Source organism: Acanthopagrus latus, chromosome 6, assembly GCF_904848185.1.
Source record: "Acanthopagrus latus isolate v.2019 chromosome 6, fAcaLat1.1, whole genome shotgun sequence".
NCBI lineage: Eukaryota > Metazoa > Chordata > Actinopteri > Spariformes > Sparidae > Acanthopagrus > Acanthopagrus latus.
In genome coordinates this window covers 16,847,198-16,866,572 of record NC_051044.1, presented here as the reverse complement: position 1 = coordinate 16,866,572, position 19,375 = coordinate 16,847,198, and the positions used below count along the sequence as shown (strand labels likewise).

At 41.6% G+C, this 19,375-nt stretch overlaps 1 protein-coding gene across 4 annotated transcripts in view; it reads right to left on the bottom strand.

The window, feature by feature from the left end:
• Positions 1–19,375, bottom strand: part of celsr2 (cadherin, EGF LAG seven-pass G-type receptor 2) — a 65,285-nt gene that overhangs the window by 25,212 nt on the left and 20,698 nt on the right. For all 4 annotated transcript variants that reach the window (XM_037100465.1, XM_037100466.1, XM_037100467.1 and 1 more), the window contains exons 4-5: positions 12,964–13,671; positions 4,357–4,579 (exon numbers count right to left, since the gene is read on the bottom strand). In XM_037100465.1, coding sequence (XP_036956360.1) covers positions 4,357–4,579; positions 12,964–13,671 — 931 coding nt within the window. The remainder of the gene's footprint in view (positions 1–4,356; positions 4,580–12,963; positions 13,672–19,375) is intronic.

Below are 19,375 nucleotides of genomic sequence, written 5' to 3'. Positions count from 1 at the left end.
AACAGTGGCCTATACAAATAAAGACACCAAATGACATGATTCCTGTCATGTGCTGTAAAATCGCACATGCAGTCGGCCATGCCTGCACTCCACGTTAACAAATAGAAGAAGAGAGAGAAAAGAAAGAGGACAGTGGTCGGGTTTGACCCATTTAAATGTATCTATACCATCCCCTCACATTCACCTTGCTTCCCTCCACACTGAAGTGCTCGTGTCTCACACACTAACACATTGTGACGTGTAGCTTACTGTGGTGAAGATGAGATGCAGAGGTTTCACAAAGATCACTGAACAGATAATGAGGTTAATCATGAACACAAGGCAGAGTCAGAGGGAGAATACGTGAAGGAATACAGAATCTGCGTGCCATGAATAGATATCAGAGGCACATTAAACGACACACTACAACACAGAGGAAGAAAACTAGGGCAATGTCAAAGTAGCAGGGTGGGGGAAATGCATTACCGCAAGTAGGAAACACAGGAAGACAGTTCAGAATAACAACAAGACAGTTTCAATATATATTTTCTCATGGAGGAGAACACAGACAGCCGCCAGGGCTGCAGCTTCAAATTCAGACGTCCGAAACCAGATCGCCCCGCCTATTCGAGCACATTTTGATATATCTGCGCACACGTGATTGAAACTCTGAGACCAGACGGCCGACGGTGCCTCGCACTGGGATCAAAGCCTGTGGTGGAGCACATGGTTTAAAAATATCACGCTTTACCTGTCAGCTGTGGTCTGCGGTCGTAAATCTGATCCTGTGGAAATGGGTCGGCGTGATGTGTGAAAGTATGTTACAATAAAAAAAAAGAAGAAAATCCAGGACTAACTAGCAGATTTATTCATTATCCCTCCCACAGGGGACCAAACAATGAGTCTCCTGTGCACATCTGCCAGCTGTAAGGCCTGTGTGACTTATTGGCATCTGTATTCATTGTTCATTAAAAGGATTAATGAATTACTGTTTGAAAAGGAGGCTCTGAAAACCACAAAGTTACCGATGTTTTCTCCGTTTGTAAAACCAGACAGAGCTGCCGTCTTGATCTTTTAAAGTGGAAGGATATCATTCAAGCATCCAAATATCTATACATGCTCTCAGACACCATGAGCAGCCCCCCTCCCTTTCAGGGATCATGGTTTGAGGGTATCCTGTAAATGATGCTGTTCGTGCAGTATTCTTGAGATGGAGAGGAGCCAGGGGGCACGGCACCGCTGACCTGCTTACTGAGAAAAACGATAATCATGACCTCAGAGGAAAGAGGATGCTGATGCTCCAGCTGATAACGACAGCAGAGACAGAGGGCAGACAGAGCAGGCTTCAACATATCCAGTAAAAAAATACAGAAACGCCACCTAGAATCATGATCCAGAGTCTATTAATCCTCCTCATTAGGCTTCGAGTCTGTGATGGATCGATTTAAAAGGCTTCCCCTCATTGCCCCCCTGAGCCCTCTGAACTATGAGAGTAATCAGGCGGAGCTAAATACTGATTCAGCTGGCATCACTGCGTGTCACATTAGGCACCCATCAGTAAAAATAACAACCAGTCTGCCCTTATGTAGGGAACCGTGTCACGCTATGCTAACATGCTGCAATGCACAAGATGTGTGCAGTGAGGAGGAAAAAAAAAGAGAGACCATCATTGGTATTTTCCAGCCTACATGTGTGAAAAAAATGATAGAAAAATCTATGTCAGATTATATTTCATAAGATCTGCTGGAAGGGATGAAGACGTGATGCTTTAATACTTTAATAATATAACTTAGGCTTTAGGGATGTTAGCATCAATTGGTCTGTTCACCACATCAGTTTCGACTGAAACATCTCAAACACACATTAGATGGCTTCAGGTTAAATTTACTGACTTGATCCTCTAGTTTTCCTCTATGACCACCACGGGACTGACATGTTTGTTTTTTTTGGTGAATGGTCTTAAATGTTGGATAGATGCCATTATATTTTGTACAATCATTCCTAGTTGTCGGAGTATGAATTTTCAGTACATTTCCTCAACAGACTTTTCCATCCGCCTGTTTTTCAGCACAATTCACACGTGAAAAAAATGCAAAGACAACGAAACTAACAACATAAAAAGTTAAACTATAACAAAATGCTTTTTATGTGGAGCTGATGTAGAAAGGTTTGTGAGGTGGAAACAGATTTAGAGAGTGAATTACATACATGAAGCATGTGACTTAAACAGAAGAATGTTCCTCATATACCAACACAGAACAAACATAAAATTCATATTTCAATCATATGTCACATTGTTTTCTGTAGTCTTTTTGAACATATGGTTTTATATATTATAGACAGCACAACAATTACATGTGGTTTGTGCTGATCCAATAACTTTCTTTACTTTTTAGTGAAATCTCAGCCTTAACTTCAGAGCTCAAAAGGCAGAGCTGTGACAAATGAGACCTAAAATTAGCCATTACTCTGAGTGAACAAGATCCACATCCTGAGCCGTTCATCATAACAGAAGGTTTCCCTGAGTGAACCTGATCCGTGCAGGCTCAGGTAACAAAGTCACTGGTTGACCTCACCTGCCTCAAGCTCTCAGCACCGGCACTTTTTACACAGCAGCTACTTCACAGCTTCTGTGACCTGCCAGTGAAACGTAGACCACTTTCAAAACTGGTTTGAGCAGTTCCATCAAAAAAGACTGTCATCTGAACCTCAGCTAAAGAAGGGCCGAGTCCATAAAGCTCACAAGGGGGGGGGATATTATTTCCACAGGCAGCCATTGTTAGGGGTCAGCCCCTGCCAAACACGTCTAAGGTGACATGTTTCACAATGAGCAAAGCAAAATGGCAGAACACATTCCCTGTGATACCATCCGAGAGGTGATACTTGTTGTCACTTGTTGTGACAGATATCAAACAGAACGGGCTGCTTTTATCGCTGATTACATTTCATCACGTGGTGAATTCATGCTGATTGGAGGTCCTGCTGTCTTTGCATGTGTTCAGTGTTCACAGCTCATCTGCTCGTTTGTAAAACACCTCCCCCTCCGCAAACCAACTCCAAAGGCTCAAGTACACACATTAACCGCGTCAGCTTCAAACTGCTACACCTGCGTCACAACGATCCTGAAACAAGTTCAATGGGAAAATAGAAAAATGCTCATCCATGCAGAAACACCTTCAGTATTACATTCATAATGACCAGAACCATGATTATATTATGAGGCACTGCCACAAGGTGAAATAAAAGCAGAAATTAGACCTTGCAAAAAGCAAAACTGAACTTAAACTCTTTACTTTTAAAACTAATGTTATAAATTCTACATGAGGCGTTAGCAGTTTTTTTTCCTTCTCCTATTTGTGCTATGTAGGAAGAAGAAGGAACCTTGGGCTCAAATCTTTGCTATTTTTCACAAAATGCTAATTTTGGTTCATGTAACAAAGTTCTGTCCAAAAATAGTCTGAACTGAGTGTGCTCTCAGTCTGCTAATGTTTTTCTGTTAAAGTAATATGAAATCATGTTGTCCCTATTTAGAAGAGTCCCCCCATGTGGTAGTCAGAGGAATACTGTATGAGCTTTCTCACGTTTGCCAAAGTTAGCCAAGGAGATTAATGCCACTCACATGTCTGCACATTAAATATGAGGATTCAGCTTAGCTTAGCATAAAGACTGTATAATAGGAGGAAACAGTTTGCCAGGCTCCATCTGACAGTAACAAAATCCACTTATCAGCATCTGTAAATTAAAAAAAAAAAAAAAAAAAACTACACTGATAACTCGCCTGCAACTCCCGTTAACTGGAGACCTAGTTATTAAAGAATAACTAGGTCTCCCAAACTACAATAACAAAGTTGCAGACATACATAATGACCGCACAGTCATCCAAAGATCGCCTCTGTCAGGCTTCACCTTGGGGAGTAAGACTGTGCAGAAATAGGCCGGGCGCTGACTCACGGCTCAAAGTGACCAGTGACACTGACTGTAATAAGATCAGACTCACTCTTGGCTGCAGGATTAACATCTTCATGTTATGCAAGTCTCCTCTTCAAAATGCAGCACCTTGTGCTCACCTTCTGTCCAGCTTTAATGCCACAGCTGCACTTCAGTACAGTATACACACCTCTGATGCACAATATGTTGGAGCAGTGGTTCTGTATTTATAGCACAAGAGCTATAATCTGATACCGCAGTGGCTCTACAGAAGATGGCTGTTGTTCAGTGAGCCCATTACTGCTATTAAACACCATTATGTTACATAAATGCGAGGTAGAGGGGGCGCTTCAGCTGGAGTATGGTGTGGGGGCGGATGTAGAGTGAATCACAGATTACAGGTGGTTCAGGTGAGCTGCAGCTTGTTGCAGGGGAGGCGGAGGTGCTTACGTGAGAGAGAGGGTGAAGTGAAAGCGCTGGCGGAGGCCCTTGAAGGTCAGGAAGGAGTGCGGGGGGAAGTTGCGCGTGGTCATCTCGCAGTAGGGCTTCTCGTAGCCGCCCGGGGGACACTCGCACTTGAAGCCACCGACCAGCAGGTTGACACAGGAGCCGCCATTCTTGCAGACCCCCGGAGCACAGCGGCCTGAGCGGGACGACAGCTCGCAGCGTTCGCCTGGACACAGAGAGAAATTATGATTTATATAGTTTGTGACAAGTAGCATCACCACAGTCTCCGCTGTGGCTTCCACCGCAGGGACTCCACACAGCTATTTGTGTTGTTACAGAGGTGTAACATTATCCTGCTAAAGTACACAGCTGTACTGCCTCACACAGGAGTAGATGATAAATAAATTAAGACATTTTTCGACAAAGTGTATTAGGGGACAGAGTTTCTCTCTTTGACTGCATCTGCAGTTTCTCTCTCCTCTGTGTCACACTCAGCGTGACTCCCCTCCTCCCTCTGGGGATTTGTTTGCAGTTTGTGCTGCATTTATATTCAGCGGGACACTGAGTTGGAAGTGTTTATGCATTCAGACTCCAAAGCTGTCAACAAAATTATTGCGGTTTCTGCAGACCACGGTGGCTCATGATGATGACTTTTGGATTTTTCACACTGAACAGACATTTGAGGAGTTTAAATAAATATCATTGGCTTTTGGATATCTGAAGACCATTTACTGAGATTTTGTAGGCAAAATGATTTATTAACAGAGAAGACAATCAACAGATAGTCATTGACGAAATAATTAGTTGGTCGTGATATGTCTGTAGAGTAGAGACAGACGACTGCAGGCCAACAAAGCAAACAGTGATCAGTCTGAAGGGTTAGACCAGTACAGGAGCGTGCCAGACGTCCACAGACAATGAGACTGTGTCCCTGTTGGACCTTCATCCTCCTTCCTCCTCCTCCTCCTCGGCTTGCAGTCCGGCTCACATGTGCCGTTTGTCTGGATCCTCCGGATGGGAGGCTGCAGCAGCTCAGGCGAGACTGCACACTCTGCCATGCGTGAGCTGGAATTTGTGTCAGGGCCACTCAGTCAGCGGTGTGCAAGACTTCCGCTGCGTACCAGAGCTCTACTGTAACACTGACACACAACCCACATCTTCATCCAGCACTCACACACAGGCCTTTTATTTACTCTCTGACTGTTAATCACTCTATTCACAGTCTGCCGAAGGCAAGTTTCTTTGTCTTATTACTGTTGTTGGGGTCTATTCAGGCAAAGTAAATTCAAGACATGCTGGATGAGACGTAAAAGTTGTTGATAAAGGCAGCAAACATTTTTTAATTTACAGAGATTATTTGGAGCCGAAGAGACAATGAACTTCATTTAGAGAACGAATGATTAAACTTTCAGTTGCAGTTTACAAGGAGGCAACAAATTACAACAAATTTTAAACTGTGAGTTCATGTTTAGATATGGTTAGATAATAATTGCTTTATAGTTTAGTAATAACATATTGTTACACTTTGAGGGTAACTGATGGATTCATTATAGACAGAGGTATTGTCTTTTTAGCTCACGCATTCCCATATTATTCTTTCTTTTCTTAACCTGGCGTCTTAATTACCCACAACGCAATTTATCCACTGAGAGATATCACTACGTTAAATATATCAGATTACACGCAGCTTATTCTGGAGCCACAAAAGGTTTACCCTTCTTTCGTGCCACATAAGCAGTACGGGCAAACACAACCTGCCAACATTAGCTGGTTTACGTGTTTGTTGTTTACAGTTCCTCCTGTGAACTGTTGACCTCCCAGAAGAAAGCTATACAGCATCCAGGTTAAATATTTACAGACATTTATAGCAGCGCCATCGACTGCTTGTTGTTAAGCCAGAAACCTTTTGACCTTTTATTAACAAAGCTTTTTTAATGGAGGTTTCTTCAACTCGTCTGCATCCCAAAAGGTGATTTGAAGTATTCTTTATAATGATTTACTGATCTGTACGACAGACAAATTGTCTTTTAACTTAAAGCCATCGGTGACAACTTTAAGTATTCTGAAGTGGTATTAAACACAGGAGCATATCTCAAAGCCACTCTGTTTCAGAAGCCACAAAATGGAAAATAATAGTCGCTCTCCTCCCAGGACAATTTGCTGTTGTGTTCTTACTGATGCGCCCTGATGATAAACAGCCACCGCTGGTCAGCCGGCTGGAAAATAAAGCCTTTCTGTTACAGTGCTGTCTGCCTTGTTATTAATTCAGCAACGTGCTTTCGGCAATAGACTACTTGTGTTTCTTTAAGCAGTCGCGGTAGTCAAACATTGCATCAGCAAATAGAGCTTTATTAAACAGAGACGCTCATACGGCGTCACAATGAAACTGAGATCTGCTTTATACTTATCTAACAGTACATTATGGTACAAATGTGTTCCAGTCTACGTCACTGATACCTTTTCAGTATTCAGTGCATCCCTGTGGGGCGTCTCCAGCACAGCGGCTTTACGTTGCCAGGTGAGCAGCACAGCGGGGTGGAGATGGGCTCACAGTCACAAACCTACAGTATCTCCTGATCAATAATTCAAACACGTTTCCTCTGCTCTGTTTACATCCCTCTGTAAGTCCATCCAAGTGCTCACACCCTGTGTCTGCTGCCAGCATGAATCGTCAAGGCAGCAAATCAAAAACATACATCCTGTTTGTATTAAGACAGGTTGAGACGCTTCAGCTGTGGTTGATTATTGTACACTGACAGACAGTCCATATATAAAAATACATGAACTGTGGATGCGCATTTGTGGTCAAATCAAGGTCCGGAGAACTATTCAAAACCACCTCGCAACCACCACATTGTAAAACTGAAATAAAAGCTTCTGCTGACATTAGATCAAATCATATCATGTAATTACCTCCTCTGCCAACACATTAGCTAAAATATTCATGTTTTTCTCAAAAATACAATCCAAAAAGCAGGTGATAATTTACCTGCAAAAAGGATTTGAAGCACTTAATAGCTCTTCCAGTTCATCATAAATTGGTCCAAGAGGACCTTCACACCCATAAACACACAAAATAATGTGACAAATAAGCCTATAAAGTATGTGGTTTTCTGGACGAACAGCTTCCTGAAACTCAAGTCATTGCTGCAGATATTCACACTCAAAGCTCTTATTTATCTGAGACCAGTAAACAATCTAAAGCAGTCTTGCAGCATTAACTTTACACCACCTGTGTATGCAAACTGCTCCTGCAGAGGAAGTTTCCTCAGAGAGATTAAACCTGAACAGGTGTGTTTGGGCTGCTAGGTAACAGATGAACACCATCGAGTGGGTGGATCCCTGCGGACACACCAAAGACAACAAGCTCACGGAAGCTGGGAGCAGCACTCACCTTTGCAACTGCAGAGACTCGACCACTCAGAATTCCAAGGGTGAATAATGAGAGAAGGTGATCAATAACAGAATAGATACACGACCTCAGGCTGTATCTGTGATCACATCATCTCATCAAATTACACATCCTCCACGTTCATGCGGTAAAAGCAAATACTGCAGCAGTTACGAGACATAGCAGCCTGCAACTCCCTTCTTCGTTTTCTGTCATCACTTTACTGTCCACTGCTAATAAAGACATTTTGTAACAAGTGCCTGAATGAGGCCACTGAGGTTTTTGGGCACATTAAACTTCATCACGTTGAACAGAGACTCATCTACTCACTAGTCCGTCTTTACAGGCAGACTTTAGATCTAACTCTTCTACACAGAACTTCACAACTTTTAGATCCACAGAGTGTGGATCTGTTTGTCAATTAGGTTACGTGAAGTTTGCAGTAAAGTATGAAGATTTTAACTTTGAGAACAAGACAACCCTGGTATCAGTTCAGGAATCAGTACTGACTGAGAACCTGAGGGATCTTCTCAGGAGATAAAATGTCATTTTGGTGCATCCCAGCACAACAACAGCCTGCAAATATTCTGCTTTTAAAGGCTGTCCATGTGCCTGGCATCATTTTGTTTCATCCATGCCATCTCTCAGAGACTGATTCTTGTGGCTGTCAGTGCTTGGCAGGTGTTGATTTCAAATGCTGGTGTGAGGTGAAAAAATGGGAGTGTGAACATTCCCCAGTGTTTGTTCCAAGAGCTTGTCTGCACATTAAAAACACAACACGACTGCATTCTCGATTACTGAATGAATTACCAGAAAAAAAACAGACTTTCTCATCACAGACAGACGGATCATGATCCACTCAGTTTCACACAGACGTTTTTCTTTTTTGAGCCATTAAAGCGAAAAAAGGGAAGAAGAAAAAAACCTCTTGCCGTGTGTTTTAAGAGAAACGTGTATGAGATGTAAAGGAGGATGACAACCTGTTGTTTAGCATCTGCAGAATGACTCAGCCGAGCCAAATCATTCACTCGCTCCTTCTGAAGAACAGCAAAGATGATGGCTGTTATATTTTTTTTCATTTTCTCTCCCGCTACCATCTGGCAACGCCTACGGTCCAACAGTTACACACATGCACGCACACACGCACGCACACACACGGACACAAACAAGCACACACACTCGTTGCACCATTAACACATAAACATACCACAGATTGTCTATCCAACTTTCTTACACACATAATAACAGCTATTCAGCACTTAGCTACCCACCGGAATCACATAGAGTGAGCAATTTAGCTCTCTCTCTCTCACACACACACACACACACACACACACAGACACACACACACACACACACACACACACAGCACCACAGTGTGCGACTCAATGGTCACTGAAGCAGAACAGTGGGAGTTGTAGTTCACAACGAAAAAAAACATCGAATAAAACCTGCTTGAACGACCCCGTTTGATCAGACAGTCTGACAGCATTATTCAAACATCTTAAATCGCCAACCTAACAACCGTAATCAACTCTCAAGACAAGTCCTGCATCGCTGCGTCTAACAGCACCTGGGTCTGAACCCCCTGCTGATGGTGATTAATGGAGTTGACGGAGGTCTACGCTGCTTTCAGTGTAAGCAAAAGTGAAAAATACGCCCACTTCACCCACTCACACATTCGCCCTCTGTCTCTACCGACTCACGTTAAAAGCACCGGAGGTTCAGCTCCAACACCCACAGCTGTGCATAAGACTATGTAAGTGCCACTCAACCTGGACTCTGAGTGACTGAGCCCACACGTTCAAAAATGCCGACGCTTGTTCGGGCTCTATAAACAGCAGCATAAATAGGTGAAAAAAGCTTTTAATGTTTGATGAGGAATAATGGAAGCGGTGCCATTACCGCAAGCACCAAAATCAACAGGAATGTGAGCATCGACGGTTTAGATTTACATTGTGAGCAGGAGACCGTTTGTTTTGGAAGCAAATGTGATCTGTAGTTTTAGCCAAAGTCATCACGTTTCATGTGAAAATCAGATTGGGAAAAAGGAGGATGTGAAGTGCTCCCACAGCCGCTTCAAGTGCGAACAGCTGCTGAACATCTGCAAATCCATAACACATAACGTGACTGAAGGATCACCTTACACAAAGATAACTTCAGTCAGGCAAAATGTGACACCCTGTCTGTATCACTTTTTTTCAGCGTCCCCTATTTAGCATCTCATCTCAATCATATAAATAAGTCTCTATGTTTGATTTTTATATGAATTATTAAGCATTATAAAATATCTATTTTATAAACACTCATCATTCTCCATCACATCTGACAAAATACTTCTTCCTCTTGAGACTCTCTCTGCTCACAAGGGTGACAAGAGGCATCTGAAAGCTACGTAAAGGTACTTGACTTAAGCTACTGACGGAAGGAAACTTCATGTTTAGACGATGTGACACAATTAAAAACATTTATAAACCTGACTATGAATGGCTTATACATGTCTAAATATTTATAGCACATTTAGTTTTGATACTGTTAGTTATAAAATATTATTACAGCTAGGTTATACACTGTAATCACTCATTCATTCACTGTTTATAGACACATACAACAATTCATAGCAGGAGGTATAACTGTTGACAATTACATAAACACTTGAAAATGCCTTTATGTCTGTTATTCAGATCTTTAACTTGAGTGTTTCTTTAACTAAGTACCAATGCAACAGTTCTGAATAATCTGTTAGGAGTAAACATCCATAACCTTCCTCTGAAGTTTGACTACAGTGACAAAAAAGAGTTAACAGCAAAATGGATTAAAAGTACAAGTACTCTTTTTGTAGAAACCCCCTATTTCAATCATTACACATTCAACTAATCAGACTTAATCTATAAGCATCACTTTAATGTTGCAGCTGGTAAATAATTGTAATTACTTTATATAATGCTGGGTAGCTTCATCTACTTTGGCAGGTGTTTGTTTACTGTGGCTGTTTTTGTGTTTTGTTTTTTTTTACCATATCTCTATATTCATATGTGTCTATTCTGTACTGCACTGTTAAATCTGTACAATCACATTAAAGGGTTTCTATTCTTATATATCAGAACTTATCTTTTTACTTATATCTCATTTTAAAAATCTGCAAAATAAGTGCTGTGTGTATACTGTATGTAATCGTAAGAACTTAAACTGACAGATTAATGTAGTGGCATCAAAAGAACCGTAAAAATATAACGTATCACATTATTGAAATACTATAGTGAAGTTTCAGTTCCCCAAAATGGTACAGAAGAACAGGTACTAACGTAAATCTATTTAGTTACTTTACACCACTGCCTATAATCTACCATTAACCAACGAGCCTGGTGCTTCAAAGACGAGATGAAACTCTAAACCACATTAAAAAGTCAGGGTTTGACCCACTTAACCTCTCAGCTAAAAGATGGGGTAACTACCCTAATATTCATACGGTATAAATTATCATATCTAATTCACTTCCTTTTCCCCTCTTTTTCAAAGTCTTCCCTTAATCATAAAATGAGTGAGCAGACCATATTTAACCCTTTGAGGATGTGAATAATTTTTGGAGCAGGGACTGAATAACAAATCCTGCAACTGGTTAGCAATTCTGCTGCCAACAGTAATAATTAAATTCTTCATTATCGCTGAAAAATAGAAGCTTCTGTCCTCTCACTGTCTGCTTTGTGGTGTGTTTTTTGTTATTTTTTATCTAAGGTATATTAACCACGAGGCATTTTAAAACCAGGGGACACTCTCCATCTGTAACCATCTATAAGTGATCATTTCCTTCCATTATTCCACTCAGAGATATGTCTCTGGATGGAAAAAACTACTTGTTTTCTTCCTGCAAAACATTCGACATAAAGTAAAGATTTCTCTGCAAATCCCCAATCTTTAAATAGACAACAGCGAGGTAACAGAGGTTGTTATATCATCATTCATCCTGTTCTTTGAATGGTGGCTTTGAGACCAGTCCACTCCTACAGCTCAGGATGAAGTTATGAGTGTAGGCGTGAATATCTATGGAGGTATGCTGGTTATTCAAAGGCGGTAAGAAGCATAAATAGATATGGATTTTAACCAAAAATGCTGCAAAATGAAGTGTAAACAAACATTTTCATCATTCAGAAGCACTGTGACTTGAAAAAAGCAAGTCCAACATGATTATAGAAGAAACAACAAAATGCATGATGACTGTTTATAGGCTCATGTTTGTTTGTCCACTTCCGCTGTAGCAGACTGCGAGGGTACCTCAGATCAATAACTCATCACTAAGTCTTTGTCTGCAGAGTGGCCGTCATCAGCGTACAGGACAGTCTGCGTCTATAAAGAGCCGGGTTCAATAAAGAGCTGAAGAGGGGAGTGGAGGGGACAGATGCAGACATTAAAGCCCCCATGGGATCATTGTGAAGGAGAAGAAATTAACATTTTGAAGGCTGCATGTGGACAGCACTGTGACCTCTGACCTTTTAGTGGCAACACATTTGATGAAAGGAAAATTATTCAGTAAAACAGATTTGTAAATCCCTTCTGCCCCAAACAGTGACTGTCCAATTATAGGTTAGCATATGTAGGCTCGCTACGCAGCGCCATGCAGGAGTAAAGGGCGATTTGTAATTAGCGTATTAAATGTAAATATTCAGTAAGGGATGGATTCATTGTTGCGTCTGCCTGCTCTAACCTTAGCATGCCCAGCTAGCTATGCTTAGCTTAACGTCAATCTTTTAGCACAATATCATGCAGCTGTAATTGCTTCTCATTTTAAAATGAATCAGCTGGAGATGAACTTTCTAGCCATTTTATGAGGTTAGCAGTGATTTGCTAGCTACAGCTAGTAGCATCTGCTGGTTATAGTTATGGGCTAAAACGCAATGTTTTATAATAAGTAAATCATCTTGCACCATGTGACACACTATATTTGACTTGTTACATGAACAACACATTTTTATTTTCATCATTATTATGTCTGTCCATTGCACATATTCTCTATACTATAAACTTTTACATATTCCTTGGCCAATATTCTCACTGTCTGTCACTGTTATAATTGTTAACTCCATCATATGCTGTGTGAGAATGGAAAAATTAAGAGGCGCCGCAGCAGTAACAAAAGGAGGTTAATTGGTTAATGAAGCCAAGAGAAAAAAAACAACACTGCTTCATCAGTAATTAAGGTTATATAAAATGAGGGCTCTCACCTGTGTAGTCCTCGAAGCACTCGCAGGTGTAGCCTCCTTCTCTGCTGCGACACACACCATGCGCTCCGCAGGGTTTCGAGTAGCAGAGGTCAATCTCTGTCTCACAGTAGTCTCCTGTGAAGCCGGTGGGACAGCGGCAACGCAGCCCGGCTATGGGATGGATGGGTCTGAAGAGGATGGTGTCTGACGCAACGAACGGCGCCAGGCTGTCGAACTTCAGCACGGACACACACTTCATGTAGTTCTCACATGGCTCACGGAGGCAGATGTTGTCATCGAAGGGAAGAACTTCCTGTGAGGAAATCTTAGCAAGAAGGCTGCGGTTCAGGTACAGCCTCTCCTGGAGTTCCTCCGAGCCAAAGAACTCTCCACCTCCACTTTCAACCCCTCTCCCCGGCCTGTCCCCTTCTTGGCCGAGCCCTCCAGGCCGCTGGTGCGCCTCAGCCAACATGGGCACGGCCACAGACAGGCTGACGTTGAGGATTCGAGCGCTGACGTCGGTGTCGTCCTGGATGTTAAAGATGACCACGTCTTCAGGGGCGGCAGAAAGGACGCGGGCCACGCCGTCCAGGAACTGGGCAAGCAGCAGGGAGAGGAAGTGCTCCTGGGAGGTGTTGGCCAGCCTCAGTGTGATGCTGTTGGACAGCATTTCATCGGTGATGATGGTGACTTGGAGAAGACACTGGGCCGAGACCGAGTGGACACCATCTGAAAAAACATGGGAGGAAAAGAAAAAGAAGTGTTTTTAGCAAGTGGTTTAGTCTTTTCTATAAAATCAGTGAGAATCATTGATGATTGAGTTGGATGAAGATGGCTAAATGAGCACCAGGTTTGCTGTTATTTAAGAAAATGACTCTTTAACACATTCTGATGAGGAGGGAAACCGCTGACTAAACTGACTGATTCTCAACCACATCACATGGTCTTTAACCACTGACAAATCTGTTAAGAGAGCAGCAGCAGGCATGATGGGCAGCACATTTTTTCATTTTTTTCTAACTAAAATTCTTACATATTGCATCTTTAACATAAGGATGGAGCTATTCTATATTACTGCTATTATAAACTAATCCTGTTCAATTTTAAAATGAACAATGCCTCAATGTGTCTGTCAATAGTATCTGACTTATATCTTTTTTTTGAAAAAAAGGTCATGAATATAAAAACTGTGACCTATTAAAAATGCTGGATAATTTCCTAAAACCTGGGCACTAGCGTTCATCAAATTATTCCCAGACACGAGTAAATACAGTATTTTTTGGGGACTCATTTTAAATGTAGATTAATACACATTTGTCCTCTAGCCTGGTGAGTATTTACTGCGGTAGGATGGTGTTTGTTGGATTAACAAAACCATGTTCACATTAATGAAGGAAACACCATCCAGTATAATGGTGTGGCTCATTAATATGTTTTGAGACAACAGTGTCGCTCTGTGGCAGAGAAACCAGATATATCAGGCTCTGGACACATACAATACTTGTTTGTGAACTGAGTGCACTCTTGGTTTTGGTCTTTTCATGGGGTTTGTTGACAATAACGAACAAACCTATGCTTTAAACGACAAGATTTTTTCATCCATCTCATTTGTTATTGTGTTAGAATCCAAAGTTGCCAGCAGTTGAAGTATTAACACATGGAGAAGCTACTCCAACAGGAAATGCAGGATGGATGCAGGAACATGCATGGTGGAAGAATTATACAACAGCTGCTCCCATATCACTGGGTTCAATTATTTACAGACTGAGTAACAACATAGTTGTTACTGTGACAGCAAAACCAGCTGATAATGAAGGACTCACACGCACAAATTGTATATAAATTCACACTTTGATGGACACCAACACTTTTTTTTTTAAAATTCATATTCTTGGCTCAGACCTGTGTTTTTCCCTGAAGCGTCAGAACAGATAACAGACGTATGCCAAGACTAAAGAGAGAACAAGTGTATGTTTTCTTTCAATACATTCCAAGTTTCTAATCAGCAATTTCACGCCTGTATTCACAACTAACGCTTTGTTTCCTTTGTCCGGAAGCAGAGATTCTACTTCATTATACATGCCATACTGAGAGCCTAAAGTCTCAAATTCACCGGTTACAGCATTTTTCTCAGCTCAGCAGATCTCTTTTATCTTGTTTTCATAGCAGATCCTGTTCATGTTTTATCTTCTATACATTCAATTCTTCGGCTTTGACTGTAGACATGTAGTGCTTTGTCTGCTATTATACAGTAGGCCATGACTGTACAACACATTAATGTCCGTGTTAAGTAGGATTTGTAATGGAGATGTTGCTGATGGTGAATTAAAGGTTAGTGATTCTGTTTCATTATGTTTGTTTAGCACGACAAACCTACTTAAGGCAATGTATTCCATTTACGTTGATTTATGTCTTCGTCAAATATATTTTCTTGCTTGTTTTGCTTCTGCTTTTCAGCAGAAAGTCACTGACTGGAGAACTCAGGGCTCTGTTCACTGAGGAGTAAAATTATAATGAAAACACACTTGATACTAAACCATCTTATAACGAACAAAGAACACAAAGGGAACTCTTGTATGTTGCTAACAAGCACAAAAAGGATGGATCTGAGTCAGTTACAGCTTTCAAGGCTGCTCTTCATCCAGCAGTTAAAATAAATGCGACAAGCAATACAACTGAACCTGGCTCATCGAGCTTTCTGCCCAGTGACAAGACATCTGAGTCGTCGCATAGTCGTACCACAAACGTTATCTGTCTAAAATTGCTCTTCCCATTACCTGAAATCATGTCCTGACTTATTTCAAATCCATTCCATCTCATCAAGTTTAAGATAATATCATGATAAACATTGGTTTATATGATCGTCTGCAGCTGGAGAATTTAATAATGGGAAGGAGGAATGTTTGTCATTTAGGAAATGTTGTGGTTTAGGGTTAGGGTTAATGTTAAATCAAACATATATATCTAACTAAAGTTTGCTATCATTAGCTGCCATAAGCCACCGATCACACCAGACCAAGAAAGCCTGAGACAGTAAATCCCCGATTGTATTGAACTGAGCGATGGTGCATTTAATTGCTTATGAATTAAGCTTTTCACTTGTAAGTGGAAGATTATGCCGTTTTGTCTCTAAAAAGTCTCACTCTGAGGTCACGGAGAGAGGCCACTATCATTTTGTCCTTCTCACCGCTGGAAACTTCAGGTTTCTGTACCCTCAAGAGCAACAAAACAGGCTTAATCAAATCAAATGTGTCATGAAAACAAGACTCTGCCTCTCCCTCCAAAATAATCAATGGGACGCTTTGTTTGGGGCGTCTGGATGCGGGCCAGAGAGCAGAACCTGCAGCAGAACTCACACAAACAAACAGCGCTGCCCAAAGTTACCAGATCCCTGTCTTGGCAGTGGGCGAGTTTAAACACATAGTGCCAAGGGAGGGGGGAGGAAAGGGAGGAGGAGGAGGGAGGGTCATAGAGGAAGTGAGACAGAGAAGCATGTTTGACACGGCTTTAATCCTTCTCCTCTCAGTCAAGCGCTTCCAGCACAGTAATAATACAGGGCCTTAGCAGAGGAAGTGGGGAAAAATCAAAGGATGCAGACAAGCAGGATCGCTCCTCCGATTCACACTTTACTGTAAACAAACTCACACACACACACACACACACACACACACACACACACACACACACACACACACACACACACACACACACACACACACACACACACACACACACACACACACACCTGTGCACACAAGCAAACACTTGGAAAAACACAACGTAACAGGGAGCCGCGACAAAGGCAGAACAGCTCATGGTTTGGGATCGACACTTTTCCAAGAGAAGTGACAAACTTACATCCAGAGATGCAACTGATGATTGTTTTCATAATCACTTAATCTGCTGATTATTCTCATAACCCACTGATTAATTCTTTAAGGCAGCTGGCGGTCAAGAAACTACCAAATGGTCGCAAGATAATCAACAGGATGAGGAAGAGGGAACAAAATACCTGACTTTACTTTGTTTCCTCTAATGAAATGCTGGATGTTTGAGGCTCACCATGTCAGCAAAAAATCATCCAACTAAAACAATCTGATAGAGGAAAATCACTCTTTTGTCTAACTGCCCACATTTCACTGACATATAATTTGTGACCAGGGCTGACAAGTACTGCAGACAGACCATGTTTTAATGGTTCTAGGGGCGAAAAGATAATCACCTTTGTAGATTAAAATTGAGAAATATGCCCATCATAATTACACAGAGCCCGAGGTGATGTTCAAATAACATGTTCTGTCCAACAGTCTGACACTCTAAAGTCTGGCACTTAAAAGGTGCAATATGGAAGAATTGTACTTACAATTATTTTTAAAACAGAATATGAAGAAATACCAGTTTTGACATTATGTCAAATCTGTGTATGTATTGTGTAGCAGAGACATGCTCTAGACATTTTTGCCTCTAAAGGGGCTTAAAAGATTGATCAGGTACTGAAATGTTCTGTTCTGGCAAATGACTAATCAGTTTGGCTTCAATTTTTGGAAACAAAACTATTACATTGGAACAAAATTACTTTTACTGGTTTCATATTTCAAGATTTACCACACAGGTTTCAACAGTGGTCTTCATCTCTTCAAGGTGTTTATAGCAAATGTCACTCAAATACTACAGCTTGAAATCCCCCCCCGCCCCCAAACACACACACAGCTTTCTGATCTGAAGGTGAGTTCTTGTGAGCTCTTGTATCAGTCAAAATCTGACAGCTTTATTAATTATGATTCCAGGTCAGAGGAGTAATTAGGGGATGGAAACATGATAGACATGATATGTGGTATTCAGTGTTGTGAGGGCAACATTTCACTGAATGTATTGAACTCCATTCTAATCTGACAGAAACTTAGCGAATAGAACATCTACCATCTCAGCCAGACACAGATAAACAGTTTTCTCTTCATCCATTCAAGTCATATTATAAATGATACTGTGCTGCAACAGTAGCCAGAGAAATACAGCTCTCAGTGAACAGAGGCTCTTAAAGGTTAGGCCACATATAAGGACAGACATCGCCTTAATTATGTCCTCTGCCAATTCACATTCTTGGATGGGAGCTCGGGCAGAGCTCCAGACATAGACGCAGCGCTGGGAAACTTAGCGCGAGGAGAATCTCCCCTGAAAAGAACCAGACCATCCTTCAAAGAGGTCATTCTCCACGGAAGGATCCTTCGCTCAGGAACGGAGGGTAAGCAGGGCATTTTTGGGGGCCAGAAAGGAGGAAAAGAGGGATGGTAACGAGACGAGGTGCCAGCTCTGAAGTGTGACACTGCTTTCAGCGCAGAGTCCGACCCCCTCTGGGCCTCTGGGTGCCAGGAATGCTCTCAGCTAGGAAGTGGCGCCAGGGAAAAGATTAAACACACACTGTGGCTGCAGGACTGCCAAGGCTGTGTACGACATTGTGTGTTTGTGTATTTGTGTGCAAGTGTGTGTGCATGTGAGTGGGTGTAGGCGATCCATACGTCAATACAAGCAGAGCAGATAGTGTACACTGAAGGAGTGGAGGTTTAATGATTATAGAATCACTGAAGGACAAGAGCTTCATGACAACAAAATTTTAAAGTCTGTATTAAAAGCATCATAACTCACTGACTCTGGAGTTTCATGTTTGAAATATTGGTAACAAGAAAAAAAAAAAGCCTCACCAAATACAGAAAAACAAAGACGTTTTAATGTATTCAAGGCTGTCGGTCGTCTGTTTTCACCTGAGACTGAAAGCACTCTTTGTTACACTCAAAACATCAGCATGTAAACAAAATATTCTGAAGGTTATTTGCTCATGTTTCAGATATAAAAACAGATAAACAGCAGAGAAATCCTACAAGACATTGTTGAAAACAAACTGAGGCATTTATACAAGCTGACTCATTACGGTTTACAGAGAAGCGTCTCTCGGAGACACAAAGGTCATGTCTGACTGCAGGTTGAGGCCTCCGCACGGAGAACAGAAATTATCAGCCAGGAGGTTTGTAGAGGGGAGGTGTACAGCTCTTTATCTCTGAAATATTAATGATGCCCAGTTTGAGCTGTCAAAAAAATTATGGACGCCAAATATTCCACTGAAACAGTGTTATATGAACACAGGGGGATGCTAGGATAGAGTGTTTGCTATGATCAAACGAGGATATATGGACCTCTCGGGATCTTAGTTTTGGTGATTATAGACCGCTGAGAGAGAGACAGACACAAAGACAGAAAGAACAAATCGGTGAGACTGGCCTAATTAGACCACAAAGTTGCCTCTCAGTTGAATCCCAGAAAATGTCAACAAAGTCATGGTGGATAAAGATCAGAAGGACTGTGTGACCAAATTACTGAGAACAGAGACATCACCCATGACAGTAACCCCAACCTAGTCCCTCAGCTGCTGAGTTTATCA